A 20049-nucleotide genomic window follows, 5' to 3' on the forward strand; every position below is an offset into this window, starting at 1 on the left:
ATTCTTTTATAACGTTTTAATTGACTCTGTAGCTGTAGTTATGGATGGGTCTAAACAGGAGGATTCTGTTGGTTACCATGTTATTTTCCCTGATCATGTCCTCAAGATCTGACTGCCTCCAGACTTTACTGTCATCGACGTGGAATTGTATGTGATCTTGCAGTCGCTGGAGCAAATGAGAGATGTTTTGAGTGCTAAATTCCTTGTCTGTTCCAATTCCCTGAGTTCCTCTTACTCTCTACAATGCTTGTACCCAGCAGATAAAGTAGTCCAGAGTATCCAGGACATCCTCCTCACCGTGATTTCCCTAAATCGCTCCAGGCAAATGCCAGGATGGTTCCTTTGAAAGGGCATGGCCGACTTCCTTCCCTAAACCGATGAGACCGATGACCTAGCAGTTTGGTCTCTTCCCTCAAAACAGCCCAGCCAGCCATCCTCCTCAAATGAAAAGGCTTGGGAAAGAGGTGTCTCTCTGCGGGTGCCAAGGTACATAGGTGTTTCAGGGAACGAAAGGAGGGATATGACAACCAAGGATGTGTGTTGTGATCTGCAGACCCAGCGTTGAGTATCAGTAAATTGTGCACATGATATGACATGGGTGGACTGACTGTCCACCAGGCTGAGCATCCGGCTCTTTGTGAAACTTCTATGTTTTCCATAATCATTTTTCCCTGTTGGATGGTGTTAATCTCTTTTTGACGGAAGGGGGTACTCCCCTTGTTGTTGTTCCAGTGCCACTGCCCTGCAAGGTTCTCACCCTGTTACGTCGAGGTGACTGCACTAGACATTTGGCATGTCGGCATGTGTTCTATTCTGGCATTGATTGTGAGGTGAAGTGCCTGGTCACAGGCTGCAACCAGTGTTCCAAACAACAGGCCGCACAGCACACAGTTTTTTGCTCTTGGCCAGTGCCCTTGCTATTGGAGTGAATCTCTATAGACTTTGCTGGACCTTTCTTGGATATCTTTTGGTCGTTGGTTGTTGCTGTCTTTTCCAAGTTACCATATGTTGTTCATTGTCTGTATTCCATGGCAGATGCGACAGTCAAGCTGCTGCCAGAGATTTTTTTTTTCTATCAAAGGCCTACCTTGTGCGGTAGTTTTGGACAGCGGTCCTAAATTTTTGGCTCAGTCCTTTAGATTTTTGCTCACACAATGGCATCCACCATGGCATAGTGCCTCCCTTTCATCTGCAATCCAATGGCAAGGCAGAATATCTTTTGTGGTCCTTAAAAACACAAATGTGCAGAGACATCAAGGAATTACCAACAGAAGAGGAGTTTTGCACTGCTGGCAGCCATAGCTCTTGCCCCCAGTCAGTCACCTCTGTAGCAGCTACAAAGTGATTGTGATTTCTGCTGGGAACCGTGGTCTAAGCCTGAGGCTTCAGACAACACCAATGTTGGAGTCCAGGCATATCCACAGTCACCGTGGGCACCATGTGTTCATGGTGGACATTGACGAGTGCCTTGTGGCCTGCCATTCCAATCAGTTGTGCCCTCAGGTGCACAGTGATGCCACTCAGCAGACCGCCATGCTGGCACCTCTTCCACTGGCATTGCCGTTTGTGCCATTGCACACTCCTGAGGTGATTTCCAGCTGCTCCACCAGTGGCCTGGCTGCACCCAACCAATGTGGCTCGGCCTCTCAGTGCTTCTGCAGTGCCTTCTTTTGCAGGGCTGGTGTGGGGAGTTTGGGGAATGGCTGCCAGGTCATCATCAGCATTCGCACAGGCACCTCCTATGCTGGTGCCTGCATCTCCTACATTGACTACGTTATCTTCAGACACCACAGCTTCCCAGCTCACGGCACCTCTCACAAAGTGCTATGTTGAAATGACCTGTGCCTGCAGGGCGCTGGGGTTTTCCGCTGGCTTTTCCGGTTGGGGAGGAAGACTTGTGTGTGTCTGCTCTCATGCCACTTTCGCTCCTGCTTGCTAGTTCACATAGACTGGGACCTGTTTGGACCCAGGACAACTGCTTCTGACAGTATGGATGTGTCAACCGTCATAGTTTGGCAGAGGAGCCTGCATCTGGGCACTCTTCTTCCCAAGAAAGGAGGAGTGTAGTTACTCATGCATTACAACTGCACCACCACTGCTGCAGCGCATGTCACTTTTGAGTAGCACGCTGTTGAGTGGCTCCGGGCACCTCCACCAAAGGCCTCCAACCGTGGACTGCAGTCACCTGCGAGAGGAAGCCAGTGGCCCCTGGCGGGAAATGCCATTTATATTTTCATGAACTACCCGTAATTTCATAATGCACCACTGGTTTCTGTTTATTGTGAAGAGAATGCTACAATTTGCATATGGTCAGTGGCTGCCACGGAGTACTTGAACAACTGTCATACAATGGAAACTCCCAGTTGTAATAGCCAAATTCAGAATAGCCCTTCTGAGCACTCTCCATACCCCTTTGTGACATCACATCCACCTACTACAGAGGGCGTGAGCAACAATGACACAATAATGAGTAATGTGGTGCGCATTATTGTGGAGAATGATGTCAACTATTGATTTTATTTACGTGAAGGGTGTGCCTTGTATTGTCACACCACTGAGATCTCAGAGGTGATTCAAACATTTATAACATTATTAATCTCAAGGTGTGCTATGTGTTAATGGTGTGGATGACTGTAGAAGCAAACCAGTCATTTGCAATCAAACAGTGAGATGCCTACTGCACAGAAGTTGTATTAGGCTTATCAAGTAAGTGGAGCTCCATCTGAATGAACTGTCCTTGCCCTAGCATCATGTAGGTCCAAAGTGACTTATATTTTTCAAAACAAAAAATCGTCTAGTGGATTGAGTGGATCGTGTGTGTGTGTGTGTGTGTGTGTGTGTGTGTGTGTGTGTGTGTGTGTGTGTGTAAACTCTGGTAGAAAAACTCAAGCAGAAAACTGAGATATTATTTTATTATTTTAAACCCTTTGATTATGTGCTTATCTTTTGCTGAATATTTCGTGTACACAGTGAGTGGTCACGGGCTTGTCTGTGCTTAGCCCAACAGAAGCAGTACCTCCATGATATCAGCCATGTCATGTAACAACTATGCTGCAATCACTGCACTACTTTTTATATATCAGTATGACAACCAGCCAGCTGTCGATCACCATTGGAATGAATGGCTACCACCAAAGTGTGGCCAAAATCAAAGTTGACCATAGAGTGGCACAAGAGGCGGTAGAGCACATTGTGCATGATTTCAAAGGCAGTTTCACAACCCAGGCCATCTGGATCCTACCTTCCACCACCAGCATTTCTCAACTACACAGATGGGAGTTACACATACTTTGCTCCCAGAATCTTGCTGGCCTCATTCTTTGTTGACCCATAGTCTACACACCCTCCAACCAAAAGTTTGCCCTTCTTCTGTCCATCAACCCCTACCAGTTCACATTTCCACATCACGTTCATCATTGGCCGGCTCTCCACGAGCTCCAGCACCCATGCATCACATGTCTAGGCCATACACTTGCCACCCATCCCTCCTGCATGCCTAGACAGCAATCCTGCTGCCTCCTTTCAGCTGCTTGCTACCCAATCTCCAGTCCCTCCACACCCAGTGCACTTGTCAAACTGTAGTCACAGCATAGTGCATCCAGCTGGCACTATGTAGGGGCACTGACTGTGTGTGTGTGTGTGTGTGTGTGTGTGTGTGTGTGTGTGTGTGTGTAGAGGGGGGGGGGGGGGGTGCTTCAGGAGTAGTGTAACACAAGAGAGAACTGATTCGACTCAACACTTCTGCTATTCAGTGAGTGGCTTCCATTACTCCTAAATTTTTTGCGTAAGACATAAACATGCTGACTAAGTTATCTTTTACAGCTAAAGCAGCATTCCAGACCATTGGAGAGCAACTGCAGCGGCAGCGACAATTCTCTACGTGGAATGCACACTCATATTATTTGGGTGATAACAGGGATCCAGCTGAAGACGACCAGGAGCTGGATGAGAAACTTAGAGAGCACAAGAAGGAGTTTGGGAGTCGTATAAATGAGGTTGAAATCATTCCTTCCAAACTGTTAAATATATTTATCTTTATATTTTTTAGTAATATGCATGGCTCAGACATTAAATACTTCAAGTTGGTTGTTTTGAATGATGGTAATTGCTTTGATCAATAACAGGTTGCAAACTCCGAATTCCCGAAGATGTTTGAATTCATAAGAGATGTTCTACTACAACACATAACTATCATAATATTGATTTATAAATGATGCCATATAGCTACATCTTCAGCGATGGGTTACTAGCTTGTGCACTCTTTTGTCTTTTACTTATTTTCATTTTTACCGATATAGACATATAAAATATGAATCATGATTACAGAGCTCTTGTGCCTAATCAGTAATTACCTACTGCTTAATTGGTAATGGTTTGTAGGACTTATAGCAGCACAAATGGAACAATGTGTTGAAGAGGTAGCTTAGAGAAACAACTGCTGCCTTCTTATAGGAACCTACATGTGAGAGAAAGAAAAGGTACGGGAAAAATATATATAGACCATAGAGTGTAAGGAAGAATGACCCACATAGAGTGTTGAATTAAAAGAGAGACAGTGCTGAGACCCTAGGTTCTGGGTGACTTATTCTTCACTACATCAGATTTCAGTCCCCCATCCCCAATGATGGTGTCACCTGTTCTGAAAGTTCGAGGTTCATTGCCTTTTTCAATTTGTATTTATGAAGGCCACACTCGTGTTGTACCTATTTTGGTGCTTGATCAGTAGGCGCTCTTCTTCTGTGTCGTGGTGCATATCATACCTTTGTACTGTGAATGTGGACATTTAGTGCAGAAATGTCCCTGGACGAATAACACAGTTGTCTAGTATGGTATATAGAAATTTGCAACAAACAATAGAAGGCACATGATGAATTAACAGTAATGTGGAAAGGGCAGATTGCAACTCACCACATAGATGAGGCACTGGCAGGCACAAGGGAAAAGTATACTAGAAATATTACAACTTTCAGACAAAGTGCTTCTTCAGAAGTAGAAAAGTCTGGTGCTAATTGCAAGCATCTGATTTTAAACAAATCCCAGTTCAAATCTTCAAACATAAGAGATACAGTTCCTGTTCTTGGAGTGCTCTGCAGTGATCAGCATAGAAAGGTGTCTTCAGGTTAGACCTTTTCTTTTTAAATTTGTTATAATAGTATTTACTGTGTCGTATAACAATTTATTTTATGCGTATGTATCTACACTGAGTCAACATTTGACCCTCTCTGTCTTGAGCCATGTACTGCTCGTTACTTATATGCTGGTTTCTAGTGTAGGATCACCCAGTCCTAAATAAATTTGCAAGCTAAAAGAATTACAGAAATTTATTTAAATGAATCTGATACCCTACACATTCTACACATGGTTAATATTACCACCACATTTATCATGTGTTTCAGCAGTGTGTAGTTGAAGTTCATGTGTGCCTTCACATTTCAAGAACTTCAACTGGAGCCTTAGGAAGGAGCTGTGTCTGCACCATTCTCAAAAAATGATGAAACATACTATAGGCTGAACTTTGAAAGTACATTTCCTTAAGTTGTTTGCTAAACGGGTGGATAGAACTCATCAGAATACAGAGGTATTCATTGCATTGCCAAAGCCTCATAATTATTTTATTCCATTCTCATTTTGACACTATAAATACTAACTCACAAGGAAGTATAGATGCTTTTAAATGTGTATCTTAGTACTTCCCATATTCTTTTTGGTCCATTATGAAGTCGTAGGGAACTAAGAATGGGAAGCAATCATGAAAAGATGGAACCCAAACTGGATTTTCCTACAGACACTTTGAAGTTACCATGAGGTCATGCTTTGTCATATAGCCCAATTTTATAGCCCTAAAACTTTCAGAGAGCAATGTGTAAGTTATAATGTCCCTGCCACAGTGTATGGGGCTGAACAGTCATTGTATGAGGGTAGTTATAAAGTTTTAATGGTCATCTCAGAAAAATCAGGTCAATTTTTTGTCTGTTTGCAAGTGCATGTCAGCAAACCTGATACACATTAAAATCTCTGCGTAACAGTATTGTAGCACACTGCTAGAGGAGCCAAAACAAAATGACGTAGCACATTCATGAAGTGGAATATTGTGTGGTAATTTGTTCTCCACATTTGAAAGTAGACAATGCTGCAAAAGTCCAAGCTGAGTGATGGAGGTGTATGACAACAGTCGACCGTCATGCAAAACAGTGATTAGGTGGCGTAGATGCTTCTGTTTTGGTCAAAAAGTCTGAATGCCAAAGAGCAAAGTGGCAGATCATCTCTACATGAAGAATGAGGAGTCTCAGGAGAACTGGAAGCCATACTGTTCAAAAAGATAATTCTATCAGATTTGAGGAAATAGTGGTAAAAGTGAAAATCAGTCGGTGAGTTTTCAACATCTTGCATGACTTTTTGTGAATGAAGGAGGTCACTGCCTCCTGTGGCTGCTCACATCCGTTCAAAATGCTCTCGAAATTGGCAGTGGCAGAAATGCTGCAGCTTTGTTAGCTCAAGCCAGATGACTTATTTGGCTGCCTGATCACCATGTATGAGTTCTGGGCCACCAAGACAATCGAGCAAACTCTGGAAACAGGTGAATTAACACTACTGAAAAAGGTGGAGAACCAACCATAATCAGACAAGGTAATGCTGGGTACTTCTTGGGACCACCACGACTTGGAGATAATAGGTAATGCTTGTAAGGCACAAACTGTCATAGGAGCATACTACCAAACTCTGCTGATGACTTTATTGGACAAAGTGTCACAAACTGCTGTCCAAGTGGGTGTTTATGCTTCATTAGAACACGCCACTCATTCTGCACAGAACACAGCAGTCATGCTGTTTCTTTGTGCTATCAAATTTTGCCTCACACTCTGTATGCTCCTGACATGACACCCAGTACTCTCTTCATATTTTATTAAGAAAGAAACATTCCACTGCAGACATTTCCAGGATAGGGACAAGCTGATTTTTTGGGGTGGAACGTTTTCTGAAAGCCAAAATGCGGGATTGTACAATGAAGGTATTCACCAAATCATCCTTTGTTGGGAAACGTCAAATTGAAGGACGAATATATAAAGAAGGATGAACGCTGTCACCAAGTTTGATGGTGTCAACATGATTATTTTGAGGTGATAATTGAAATGACCGTCTCACACGTGATTCTGAAGTCACTGGAGTGAGTGTGATGTGACTTCTAGATGTGTTCTCAGATTCCGTGTTTGCCCTTCAGAGGATTCAGCTAGTGTTCTCAGAAAACAGAATGATTTAGAATGTCAAGGATAAACTGATATTGTTACAGTGAGAAAAACAGGAAGGAAGATGGTGATATTCCTGCTGGATGACTAGGTACATGAGAATGAGCAAGCCAGGGGCAATAATGGGGAAAGTTTTCTGATACAGTATGGCATTCCATTATCAACTATTACCTCATAGCCAAAGAGAAGAGTAATACCCTGTGGGGGAAAAAAAGAAAAAAGAAAATGCAACACCCTCAGGGACAAGGTCGTTTTACTGACAAGTGAGATGGTATGACAACATATTGACACCAAATGAAATATACGTCACACAAAAGGGTTTCCAGACAGTTGCATCAATACATTATCAATAGATTATCCCAAGCATCTTGTGCCTTTTGTTGCAGCTTGGCAATCATTCTTGCAGGCTTACCCAGATGTGTTCCGTAGATGAGAGATCTGGTGATCTTACTGCCTGTGTCAGTTGTAAACCATGAAGAGTATGTTGCGTTGCAGCAGCTGTATGTGCACATGCATTGTCCTTTTGAAAAAGCACATCATCTTCCTATCAAAGAAATGGCAGTAGAATAGGGATAACAGCCTGTGCAGTGTATCAGGCACTGGTGTCTTTACCCTGCAGAAATACCACACATGACTGTGAGTCATAACTGTTGATCCCCCCATACTTTAAGCCTGGGATCGGATCTTTGTGTTGTGAGTGAATGCACTCTGGAATAAACAGCTCACCAGGTGTACACCACACTTGTGTGCACCCATTGCTTGCATACAGACAAAACCTGATCTAATCAGTGAAGGCAACAGAGTGCTGTTCCACTCTCCTGTAAACTCTTTCATGACGCCAGAGTAGCCATTTTTGGTATTGTCGTGGTGTCAGTGGTAGCCTGGCCAGAGGCACACTTGATTGTAACCCTGCTGTAAGCAGACAGTTCCTGTTGTCCCTGATGACACAGCAGGTGCAACATGTGCCTGGATTTCATCTGTGGAAGATGTTTGGTGAACCACTGCTGCTCACACAGGGCGTCGATCTTGACATGCGTCTATATGATATGGACATCCAGAACCTGACATACAAGTGTGGGAATGTTGCATAGACGACTTCTGGAAGCAATGACACCACTGATACATTGTGTCCAACATACACAGTAATCTGTTAAAACCTCTCTCCATCCAGGTTTCCACAGGCCCTCAGTGCGACCCTGTTCAAATGACTGAAGCTGTTCAACAGTAGCACATACTTATTGGGGGGAGGGGGGTGCATGGGTAATAACGTAGAATGAATGTTGCAAACACTGTTCACCTTTAAACTGAGCACAGTTACTGCCTGCAGTGTCAAAGCAGAGGGTGTGCAGAGAGGCCTCCTGAGTGCAGTCTGATGCTGTTGACCCTGACAAATGAATCACTAACACTTCATCCCCTTAGTATGCACATATTATACCCTGAGCCACTGAACACAGTACTTGAGGATGTTGCAATCCCCCTCCCTGCCGGGGTACGTTGAAGGGAAAGTGACTGAGTGGGGATCCAAAACAGTGAGCTACGTCAGTTGAAGTGAATTACAAAGCTATAGTGGATGTTACTTGAGTTACTCTGCTGTAAAGAAGTCATGCTGGCATGAATGAGGACGGACATGACACTGCTCTGAGAGACATAATCACCTCGTCCAGGAAAAAGACACTCCAATTTGCAGTGTTTGTGAAGTTCTGATTGACTGCATTTTATTTTCATAAAAGAAGGCAGCAGTTTACCTGGATAAATGACCTGCTCTCCATTGTAGGTAAATTGCAATGATTGTGGGAAAAGGTTTTGTGTGTTCTCTGGGCCTCAAAAAATTTGGTAGGATATCTGGCCTGCCATATGTGTCTTAATCATTTGGTTTCCTTGTGATTAAGCAGGGTCTGCCTTCTCACAAGAATACAAATTTTTTTTTTTTTTTTTTTTTTTTTTTTTTTTTTTTTTTTTTTTTTTTTTTTTTTTTTTTGTATAATCCCTAAGCACGTTTCACAGTTATGGTATCTTCAGCATGTGCTTTGTTTTATTGTTTCTGAAAAGTATACATACAAGTTTTATGTAGTTTAGGAATATGTCAACATCAGATTTTGTGATTACATATGTACTTTACTTTTGTTGTTGTTGTTGTTGTTAAGTGTGGCCTATGGTTGCTAACATAAATCAGCTGCAGGTCTATATTAATACAGCATGGTGTCATTTGCAACACAGGAATATTCTAGACATCTGTACTGAATTGTAGTTTTGGATATAACCTCTAAAACATGTATTCCAGTAAAATAGTGTCATATGCCCTTTTTTGTGCTTACTATTGCTGTAACAGACCTGTCCTGAGCTGTACTTTATTAATTGTCTACTAATGTGTTATGTTGTTGTTGTTGCTGCTGCTGCCACTTTTATGTTCATAGCGATCTGTGAGCATCAATAAAATTTTGTGAGGGATTGACTTGGAAAACTATTCGGCGTGGTTTGCTAATTATAGATTGTGTTGTGGATTTATAACAGCATTTACTCAAGCTCATTGATGAATTGTGGATGTTACTCCATTGCTGGTTTTATTGTTCATCCACTTTCTTGTTGTATAAATTTTAACAAAGAATGGAATTTGTATACACATTAAGCACCTAAATTTAGAAATGTCTCTGTGGATATTGTTTAACAGTACTCACTTTGTAGTTAGTACTGCACAAGCCCTATTAGCCAGTGGTTACGCACCATAAACACAAAATATTGAGCAACCTCTTCACTGCAGAGAGATCTGTTATTTCTTTCTGAAGATTTACTGCTTTTGAATTATTGTCCAGAATCCCAGCAGTATTATAATACCTATGGCTATTCTTTGAGAGTTGTGAAATGCATATCTTGAGGAGACAAAGCTTTTGTAGTCTTTCTGGTTGTTCAGTGAGCAACTACTTGATAATTTCAACAATACAGAGCTGTTCCTGTGCAGCTACTTGATAATTTCAACAGTGCAGGGCTGTCCCAGTGAGAAATGACATCTACCTGTAGTCAGTCAAGGGTGCCAAATTCTTCTGTGTTTATGAATGTTCACCCTTGGTTATTTGATTGCTCTTGGCATTATTAAACCCGGTGGGGCACTGCTCGAATGCCCTTAGAACCATGTGGTTGTCTTATTGGGTAGGTAAAACTGACTTAACAGTGTACCATGGCATACTTCATGTTCCAAATCCCATATGGCAACTTTAAATAACTGTATTATTAATTACATAGCCTTGGCTGCAAATATGTTTACTTGACTTCACTGTTGTTGGTGCACTGATGATTAATATTTTAAACTGTTGACTTTAATGAAGTCCAAACAAGCTTTATAAAATTTTCATTAGGAAAAGTGAGCAGGTTGAATCAGCATTAACATTCTAAGGTTGTATTGCAAGGGCCACATTGACATCCTGTACAGGTCTTTCTGCATTACGTTTTCTGTCATTTCTGTGTGTGTATCTACTTCTGCATTTGTACTCTGCAAATTATCACATGTGGAGGCCAATCAATTATAATTTTCCTCCACTTTGGTTCCATCTGAAAATGGTGTGTAGAGAGACATGTAGCCTCTAGGCCACTGTATAAACTCCATTATCTCACATTTTAAAGGTGAGATCCTTATGCACTATGTTTATGGCTTAAGTCATATGTTTCTTGGCTATTTTTATCCAGTGAGTGCTCAAATTTTTAGGAGTAACTGTTTCCATAGTGTAAATTACGTTTGCTTCAGCATGTCCCACAATGGTTTATCGTACACACAATATCTAATCAAAAGTGTCTGGACACCTATCAGTGGAGAATGACATGGGGTGTATCCACCCTTTGGCTTTATGACAGCTTTAACTATGCCGGGGATGATTTCAGTGATATGCCTGGATGCCTGTGGAGGAATGGGACCCCATTCTTTGTCAAGAGGTGAATCCAGAGATGATAGTGATGTTGGACACTGGGATCTGCAGTGAAGTTGATGTTCTGGCTCATCCCAAAGGTGTTAATAGGTTGGGCCTGCCGGCAGGCCTGTCCATTTCAGGAATGTTATTATCCACAAATCATTGCCTCACAGGTGTTACTTAATAACAGGTTACATTGTCATGCTAATACGAACAATCATTGCCTCCTAAGTGTTCCTCTATTATATGCAGTACATGATGTGAAGTGTGTTCATATCCTTCTGCATTTAGCATTGTCTTACATGCAGTAAGGGGACAATTTCGGTATCTGACAGTGATTTGGATTCCCCACCCAGCACGGACATGGACGTGTCAGAGGTACTAAGGCTGTGAACAGCAACTGCGGGCTGCCATCGTAAGGGGAACCACTGTCAAAATACGAGTGTCATGTGGCACCACCCAGTGGCAACTTTTTGCTGCTGAGTCTGTGGCCTGGGCTCGTGGCACAGATCATTGCATGTTGTACCTTGTAGCTACTCGTATCGTACCTTGTAGCTACTCGTATCGTACCATTGCACAGCCTAGTTGACTCTGTTTTCTGGACTCAAGTGTTTACTGATTCGAAACTGTTGTATTTCTACACTGACTTCACGGAGTCCCAAACTTGTTACTAGTTCATTCACTTTGTGAACTCAGTCAGTTGTGGACATATAGGAATGTGTGTTTGTTTCCTTGTGGTTTAGTGTACCCACCAGAGCAAGTGACTATAAATAGGTGACCTACGCTGTGCAGGATAGAAAAGTCCACACCCTAATCTGGAAAAAAAAGAAAGAAAACCGTAACACCACCTCTTCTGTACTTCACTGTTGGCACTACACACGATGGGTGTGGCTTATGAGAAGCTGCATGACCGTTCTACTCACACTCCCTGTGCACAGTCACAGCACTAGCTGGATTGCTGGTAGCATTTGAAACTCAAAAGTGATATCTTCTACTGATGAAATGTCTTACAACCATTTTCTGCAACACTAGAGGGTCATGTCTTTCAGTATATGAGGTTTGTCTGATCTTGGTTTAGTTGTGGTTGTTCCTCCATGTTGCCACTGCACAATTGCATCAGCAACAGTTGATCTGGGCAGCTTTAGAAGTGTTGTAATGTCACTATTGGAGTTGTTACTCAAGTGACATTCGATGCCTAGTCCAGGTTCAAAGTTGTGGAGCTCTCCTGACCAACCTGTTCCGCTGTTACTACTCATCTTTTGACAACACAGTACTTCCTGCCTTCTCTTATTCTGGTGAATGCGCCCCTTGTGACATCTAGTGGTCAATTCTGCATTACATACTTTTGAACAGTTAGTGTATCTATGACACTCTTCTGCTCAGTGAGCATCCCAGACAGAGAAAGAGTAGTAACAAATGGATGAGGCAGTATGTTTGTAAATGACCTTTTCATATATTTTCTAACAAAGAGACCACCCAGCAATTGTATTTTTTTTAAATTTATGGTACATAAAATTCAAAACTCAAACATCAGTTACACAAAGCTGTTCAATGCAGCTCTGAAAAATTCTTTGTAAAATCTGCCAAACTTCACGAACTTTAATTCCCTAAAATGAAAGTGATTTTCATGATGGGTACAGTGGCTCACTGGGTGGGTTCAGAGAATTGTAATCAGGTAATCTCACTATGGACTCCACCCTCCCTCCGAATACTTACATCATTTAACATAAAATTCATCAAATTTTCTAATTAACACATATCTAATCATTATTCTTATGAAAAATGCAAGTCTTTTTGTTTCTATTATATATCAAATGAAAAATTTCAGTTTTCATTGCAAATATAAGTTCTTAATTATTGATGTAATATAAAATATTTTATTTATTCTCATATCAGAAATATACACCCAGTTATGACTGTATTACTTCTGTCCAGAACTCGTCCACTTCCAGTGCATTTTCTGTTCCACGATGAAGTTTCTTCTTTTGGGCAGGCAGTTAGACATAGCTAGCATTGAAGCATGTGATGAATAGTTTGGTCTTCTCCACAGTCACAATGAATATCATCTTGATCAGTGTAGCCCCATCTTTCAAATTCACTTTGATCTGCCAACTCTAGATCTCAGTCTATTCAGGAACTTCTAAGCCATTCATTTTTCATCATAGTCAGAAGTTTCAGAAACTCTTTTCTACTCAGAAGCAAGGTAGGTCATAGCCCTTGATAGTTGCAGCCTACTTTTTTCAGCCGTGGTTCTAAGTGCCGCCGATGTTCTAAGGAAACTCCTCCTTGACTTCAGTCATTGCAGATGCAGTTCGTGCACATACAGAGGCTGTATTCTTTTTTGCTCCACTGCCTTTCTTTCCTCATTTGCAGCTATTTCTCTTTGAACAGCAGTTGGTGCTATTCTTGTGAGGTGGTGAAGCCATTTGACTGGACTATATTTAAAGTAACCTGCTATGATTCAGCAAGCATCATTGAGAGCTATGTCCACCTGTTTGCCATGTGTTGAATTATACCAGACAGGTCATGCATACTCTGCTGCAGAAAAGCATAGTACCATTGCAGAAATTTGTGTAGAATGAGGCTGGCTAGCCCACTGTAATATGGACAGTTTCCATAGAAGATTGTTACTAGTGGAGGCTTTTGACATGGCATTGCATGCAATGCTTCTTGAAAGTAAGGGATCTATCAAGTGTCATTCCTAGATTATTTTGCGGTATCATATTGTTTCAGTTTGACACCTGACCAAACTGTCTTTAATTTGCAACTAGCTTCCCTGGTTCTCCTTATTGTAATTCACACTATAAAAATGAATGCACATACAACACTTTAATTATTAAATATATATAAATTAAAAGTTCACAATTTGTTCTGCACTTTTTTTCTGTTTAGGTAATTGTTATATATTTGCTTTTCTTTACAGGTTATTGACAAATTTGCTGATCAAACAAAAGATATTATACCAGAAGAGGTTGCTGATGATGAAATAGCAAGCAAATCAGAGGATGAAGAAGAGGATGGTAGTGAAAAAGAGACTGTTGATGGAAGTGAAACAGAAGATGACTTTGTTGATAAGATTTTGGCAGGTTAGTGTGTGCCAGACAATGTTATGAAGTGTTATCATGCATGTTGGAAATGAAACCTATGTACTGGAATAAATTAGTCAAAGAGATAATTAATATCAAATAGGAAACACTTTCTAACATTCTGCAAAATGGTATGTATTTGGACATGGAGTGGTTTACAGCTTCTTGAGCCACTATTAGGTGAAAACAGAATGTTGCAACACAGATCAAATGAGGTGCAACTCTCACAGGTTTTATTTGTACAGAAGACACAAAAATGATGGCATGTGAAGTGTGCACATAGGAAAGCATTACATTTTTGTCACACAGAAATAGCTACATTAACTAAAAATGAAAACAAAGTTTTTTGATGTGAAGATACAAAGGGCAGGCAAATGAAAACAAGGCTTGGACATTGTTAATGCAGGTTGGTATGTGTGTAGAAGTTTTCTGTATGGGGAATCAGGAAGGAACAGCATGCATGTTCACCACTGTGCCATGTGTGTGTGTGTGTGTGTGTGTGTGTGTGTGTGTGTGTGTGTGTGTGTGTGTCTTCACTACGTAGGCCAGGAAGGAGGAACAGTGAGACGTAGTGTGATTTTTGACTGCAGAGGGATTGTCTGGCAGTGCAATTCATGCCCATTACCCCTTCTGTCATTGTTGCAGTGAATGCTGCCACCAGAAATGACCACAGTGGAGGGTGAAAAACATTCGGCTCATGTTGGGCATCAGTCACAGTATGGATCATGCCATCATGACAGAGCATGAGAAGTTCTGGAAAATCTGTGAACTGAGGGTTCTGCACAGGATGATGGAAGAGCAGAAATTGATCAGAATATCAACATCGCTACTGCACCTGGAATGGTATCACAATGAAGAAGAATATCAGTTCCTGTACTATATTGTCATGGGAGATGAGACATACTGTCATTTTGAGCCAGAGAACATCGAGCCAATGGTAGAAGCACATGGATTCACCCCTCTGAAAAATTCAGAACTGTGCATGCCAGCTCCAGGAAAGATGTGGTGACATTGTTCTTTGACTGCAAGGGCCAACTGCTCATTGACTTTCTGGAACGTGGTGTCACAATTAGTGCACAGCGGTATGTAGACACATTGCAAAAATTTATGTGCACCATCAAGTCCAAGCACCCAGGAATGTTGACAGATGGTGTAATTCTGTTGCAGGCTAATGCCCACCCACATGTTAACAATGTTGTTTTGACAACACGACAGAAGTTTTACTGGGAAGCCCTTACACATCCTCCACACAGCCCCGCTCTCTCCCCGTGGAATTTCCATATTTTTGGAGCCCTGAAGGAGGACATTCATGACTGTCAATTTGCTTCAGACAAAGAGGTGCATGCCTGTGTGCACTCATAGTGTCATAAGCAACCGCAAATCTCCCTTTCATTTGGCTACCCCTTATACATTTAACAGCTGATGAGAAATAAAATTGAAATTACAGGTCTACTCTGGTGTTTGTAACTAAAAGTTAAATAACAGAGGAGGAAAAAGAAAACTGGTTTGGTCATTTGACAAGATCATCTCATAACAGAAAACCATTCATATTATGGAGAATGTGAAATTTTATGTTCTGTTAAGTAAAGCAGAATAGTGACCCTACAAGAAACACTGGGAATCAGTAAACATACGGCACAGAATGCCAGCTTAGTATTACATTATTATTGTAAATTCAGCTTTATTTTTCATCAGTTATTAAAAGTGCCCCTACTTAAAACATTTGTTTCCTTTTTAATTAATGCAACTAGTTATGTGTGACAAAAAATCTTATGTAAACACTCAAAATGTTATTTGTTTTTGTGCCTTTTATATCTTCCGTGTAAGCAATATCTTTGTAAGTCACACTTCATTTTATCTTTGTTTGTAACAGTCAGTTGTTACCTGAAGATGGCATAAGATGCTGAAAGCTAATTCATAACCAAATAAATATGGTTTTGCAGAACATTAGGAAGTGTTTCCTGTTTAATATTATTATCATGTTGCGTCAAGCACCTACGCAAAACCCAGTCAGTATTAAAGGAGATTGTTGTCATCAGTAGTGGAAACTGAGACAATGCTACTGGTAGTATAGAAACATCTGTGATGAATATTGAGCTTCTAAAGAAGGGCATTTCTTCTTTGAAGACAGTGGGGAAAAAGAGGACAAGAGACAACTGGTGAAGAAAGAAAGATAAGGAGGAACGCAAACACAAAGGTAAATTGTGAGCGTGGTATCAGTCCTCAGTCAGACATCTAACTCTACATACACTGTGTGATTACAAAGTTGAAGCACCCAGAAGAGGAGGAGGAAATGAAATAAAACTTCACTGGTGAGAGGATATGATGTTAGAGTATTTCAGTGATTACAAAATCGAGCCAAACTGACAAAGAACTTGGCATTATAAGCCCACTTATCAGAACGACATTGCACTGCTTTGGTCTGACGCATGCTCTGATTTGGTTGGGAAGCATGTCATAAAGCTGTTGTTTCCTCTCCTTATACAAACTGGGCCACAACTGTTGTAACTGGTCCTTGATAACCTGGGTGCTAGCACTGGGCCGGAGTTGATACTTGAGCTGATCACACATGTTCTATTGGGGACATGTGAAAGGATCTTGTTGACCATGGGACTGCCTGAACATAGCACAGACAGTTCATAGAACATGTCCCTCTTGTGAAAAGGGATCGTCTTATTCAAAAATGGCACCGCATTACTGTCATGTGAGGGGTAATGTATGAGGTTGCAGGATGTCTATCAGAGGTCCCTCAATCACTACCATTTGTGACCTGAAGTTATACCTGATAGCTCCCTACGCCATGATACCAGAAGTCACACCACTGTGCCTATCCAAAACATTGGAAGAACTGGACCTCCACAGTTACCAACAATGGTCATCCAAGGTACTAAAGGACCGCAATTCATCAGTGAACACATTGTGATACCATTCATCATCAATCCGTGCTTCTCCGTCAAGACATCACTCCAAATGCAGCTTTTTGTGTTGTATTAATGGTAACCTAAACAGGAGCGGTAATTTCCTAAAGCTGCTAGTGTCCGACTGATGGTGTGACATGACACACAGTATTTCAGACAGTCCTGTCACTTGTTCTAGAATGGCAGGCACAGACTTGAAGGGATTACGATGTGCCTGGTACTCTTAGTACAATGTAGCTGGTGGCCGTTTGTGTTTGTTTGGGACCTGTCCTCACATTCCCATGCAGTCCGACATTGGGCCGCAGTCACGTCCAGATGCCTCACAAATCTGGATCTTGCATGATTCAGACCAGCTGGCCAAGTCAGGACTCACAATGAGGCTCCTTTTAAACTCAGTAAGGTGCTGATAATGCTGTTCTCTCACCTTATATAACCTACCATGCTTGGTAACAACACTAAACACAAACAACATGAATGCACTGTGGTGGCCATTCTACCTGTCATTAAGGATTGCAACTCATCTGCTGATGATGTGCGTGTCTATAAGGTTATATTGATGTCTGACCATTTCTTCTGGGTGTTCCACTTTTTTTGTCAGGCAACGGATGTAGGCTACAAGATAGCCAGACAATTAAATCTACAAATATATATGTATTTGTACAGCTCATGGTAGAAGGTGCTTTGTAGTAATATTAGCCATTTCCCATTCTATTCTATTTGCATTTGTAGTGGAAAAAAAGTAACTGTCTGTAGGACTGCATTCTCATCCTTATTTATGTTATTTTCTCTGTGCATGGTATATGATGGAGAGAATGGAACTGTAGTGTATTCCACTTGAATACTAACTCTCTAAATTTACTTAACAGGGCTTTATGGGAGCAATGTTGGCTTTCTTGTGATTCCCATTTGTTTATAAGCTGTACTGAGCTACTATGATCCTAGAGACATGTACCCAAATTCCTGGAATGTTTGTTTTGAGGCCTACTTGATAAGAACCCCAAAAATTAGAAGAGTACTCTGTCACATTAATATTTTATACATGGTCTTCTTAACAGATTGAATACATTTATGCTGTCATCCTTGCTAGTACTGATTTCACTTGTTCATTCTATTTCATATTTCTTCATAGTAGAAGCGGTGATAAAAAATTTCCATCTGAGAGCATTGCTGCAGCATATATGCAACATAGTGCAACTCCGATGCAGGTATATAAGGACCAACATTTTGGCAAGCAAATACTGTGGGAATCGCGTCTTTCCAATGTGCGTGTGGTAAATGCAGGAACTTGAACTATGGTGACATCATTACCAGATGTTCCAAACAGGACCAACATGCTGTTATTGTTTTTTTGGCTGGTGAAGGACAAACACCAGCAGGTATCCATCAGAGAATGAAGAACGTGAATGAATCAGCATGTATGTCAAAAACCACCATTGTGGAATGGGTGCTGCTGCTTCATGATAACATGTGTCCATACATCACAAATCTCATAATGCAGAAGTTATGTCAATTCAAGTGAGAGATACTTGTGCACATCCCCTGCAGTCCTCATTTCTCTCCATTTGATTATCAAGCCTTTGGGCCCTAAAATGGGTCTTGAAAGGTCAATGATTCCTGTGGAATGACGATGTGCAGCAAGCAGTTACATACTTCTTCATGCAGCAGGATGCAGTGTTTTACCAAAAGGGTACCTTCAACTTGGTGTGTCAAAGGAATGATTGCCTTAGTGGTCAAAGGAATTTTGGCTGATGGGCAAATTGGTTAGGACTGTATGGCCTTCGAATGGAACTTTTTGATTGGCCCTTATATTACACCTTAGATACCTGGACAATGTTCTAATGCAAGGCATTCAATTCTGCTCATTAAAGGGTACAAAACCAGTGATGAATTTAAAGCACGAGGAGGCAGAATCTTGATCAAAATTAAAACTGAAAAACAAAAGAAAAAAAAGCATTTTAGAGTTTCTTCAGCAACATAGTTCAGTTGTTCTTGTGTTGCATGATATTACAAGCCTTGGAGAGAGACAAATCAGCAAGTTAACATACTCTGCTTATTTTCCATATGGAATTGTATTCTTGGGTAACTCGTCTTTAAGAAAGAAAGTAATGGAAAAAATTGTTGCAATTCAGTCCAACATTTTAGAGCCAAATCTAGTATCCACATCTGCATAGATACAACTCTAGCCATCGGCACATGGTGGAGGGTACCCTGTATCACTATTGGTTATTTCCTTTCTTGTTCCACTCACAGATAGTGAGGGAGGGAAAAAGTCTATCTGTATACCCCCGTTTGAGCTTAATTTCTCATATCTTATCTTCATGGGCATTACACGAATGTATGTTAGTGGCAGTAGAATCATTAAGCAGTCAGCTTCAATGCTGGTTCTCTAAATTTTCTCAATACTGTTGCTCGAAAAGAACATCACTTCCCCTGCAGGGATTCCCATTTGAGTTCCTGAAGAATTTCCATAACACTTACGTGTTGTTCGAATTTAACAGTAACAAATCCAGCAGCCCGCCTCTGAATTGCTTCGATGTCTTGCTTTAATCCAACCTGGTATGGATCCCAAACACTTGAGCAGTTATCAAGAGCAGGTAGCATCAGTGTCCATATTTAGTTTCCATTGCAGTTTCGTAAATTCTCCCAATAAACTGAAGTCGAGCATTTGCCTTCCATACTAGTCTTCACATGCTCATTCCATTTCATATTGCTTATTTATACAAAGTGAATGTGTGACGCAGAACAGTACAGTTGTTGTATCTGAACATTATGGGTTTGTTTTTCCTACTCATCCATATTAACTTACATTTTTCTACATTTACAGCTAGCTGCCATTCATCACACCAACTAGAAATTTTGTCTGTCATCTTGTATTCACCTACAAGTCACTCAATTTCGACACCTT

The 20049-nt window shown here is 41.1% G+C and overlaps 1 protein-coding gene across 4 annotated transcripts in view; it reads left to right on the top strand.

Moving 5' to 3' along the window:
* Positions 1 to 20049, top strand: part of LOC126416518 (daxx-like protein) — a 154535-nt gene that overhangs the window by 94838 nt on the left and 39648 nt on the right. For 2 of the 4 annotated variants that reach the window (XM_050084259.1, XM_050084260.1), the window contains 2 exons: positions 3823 to 3995; positions 14064 to 14226. In XM_050084259.1, the coding sequence (XP_049940216.1) occupies positions 3823 to 3995; positions 14064 to 14226 (336 nt within the window). Of the gene's footprint in view, positions 1 to 3822; positions 3996 to 14063; positions 14227 to 14871; positions 15966 to 20049 lie in introns of those variants that run through there. The other 2 variants (XR_007575478.1, XM_050084261.1) reach the window with 2 other exon arrangements.

Source organism: Schistocerca serialis, chromosome 8, assembly GCF_023864345.2.
Source record: "Schistocerca serialis cubense isolate TAMUIC-IGC-003099 chromosome 8, iqSchSeri2.2, whole genome shotgun sequence".
Classification (NCBI taxonomy): Eukaryota; Metazoa; Arthropoda; class Insecta; order Orthoptera; family Acrididae; genus Schistocerca; species Schistocerca serialis.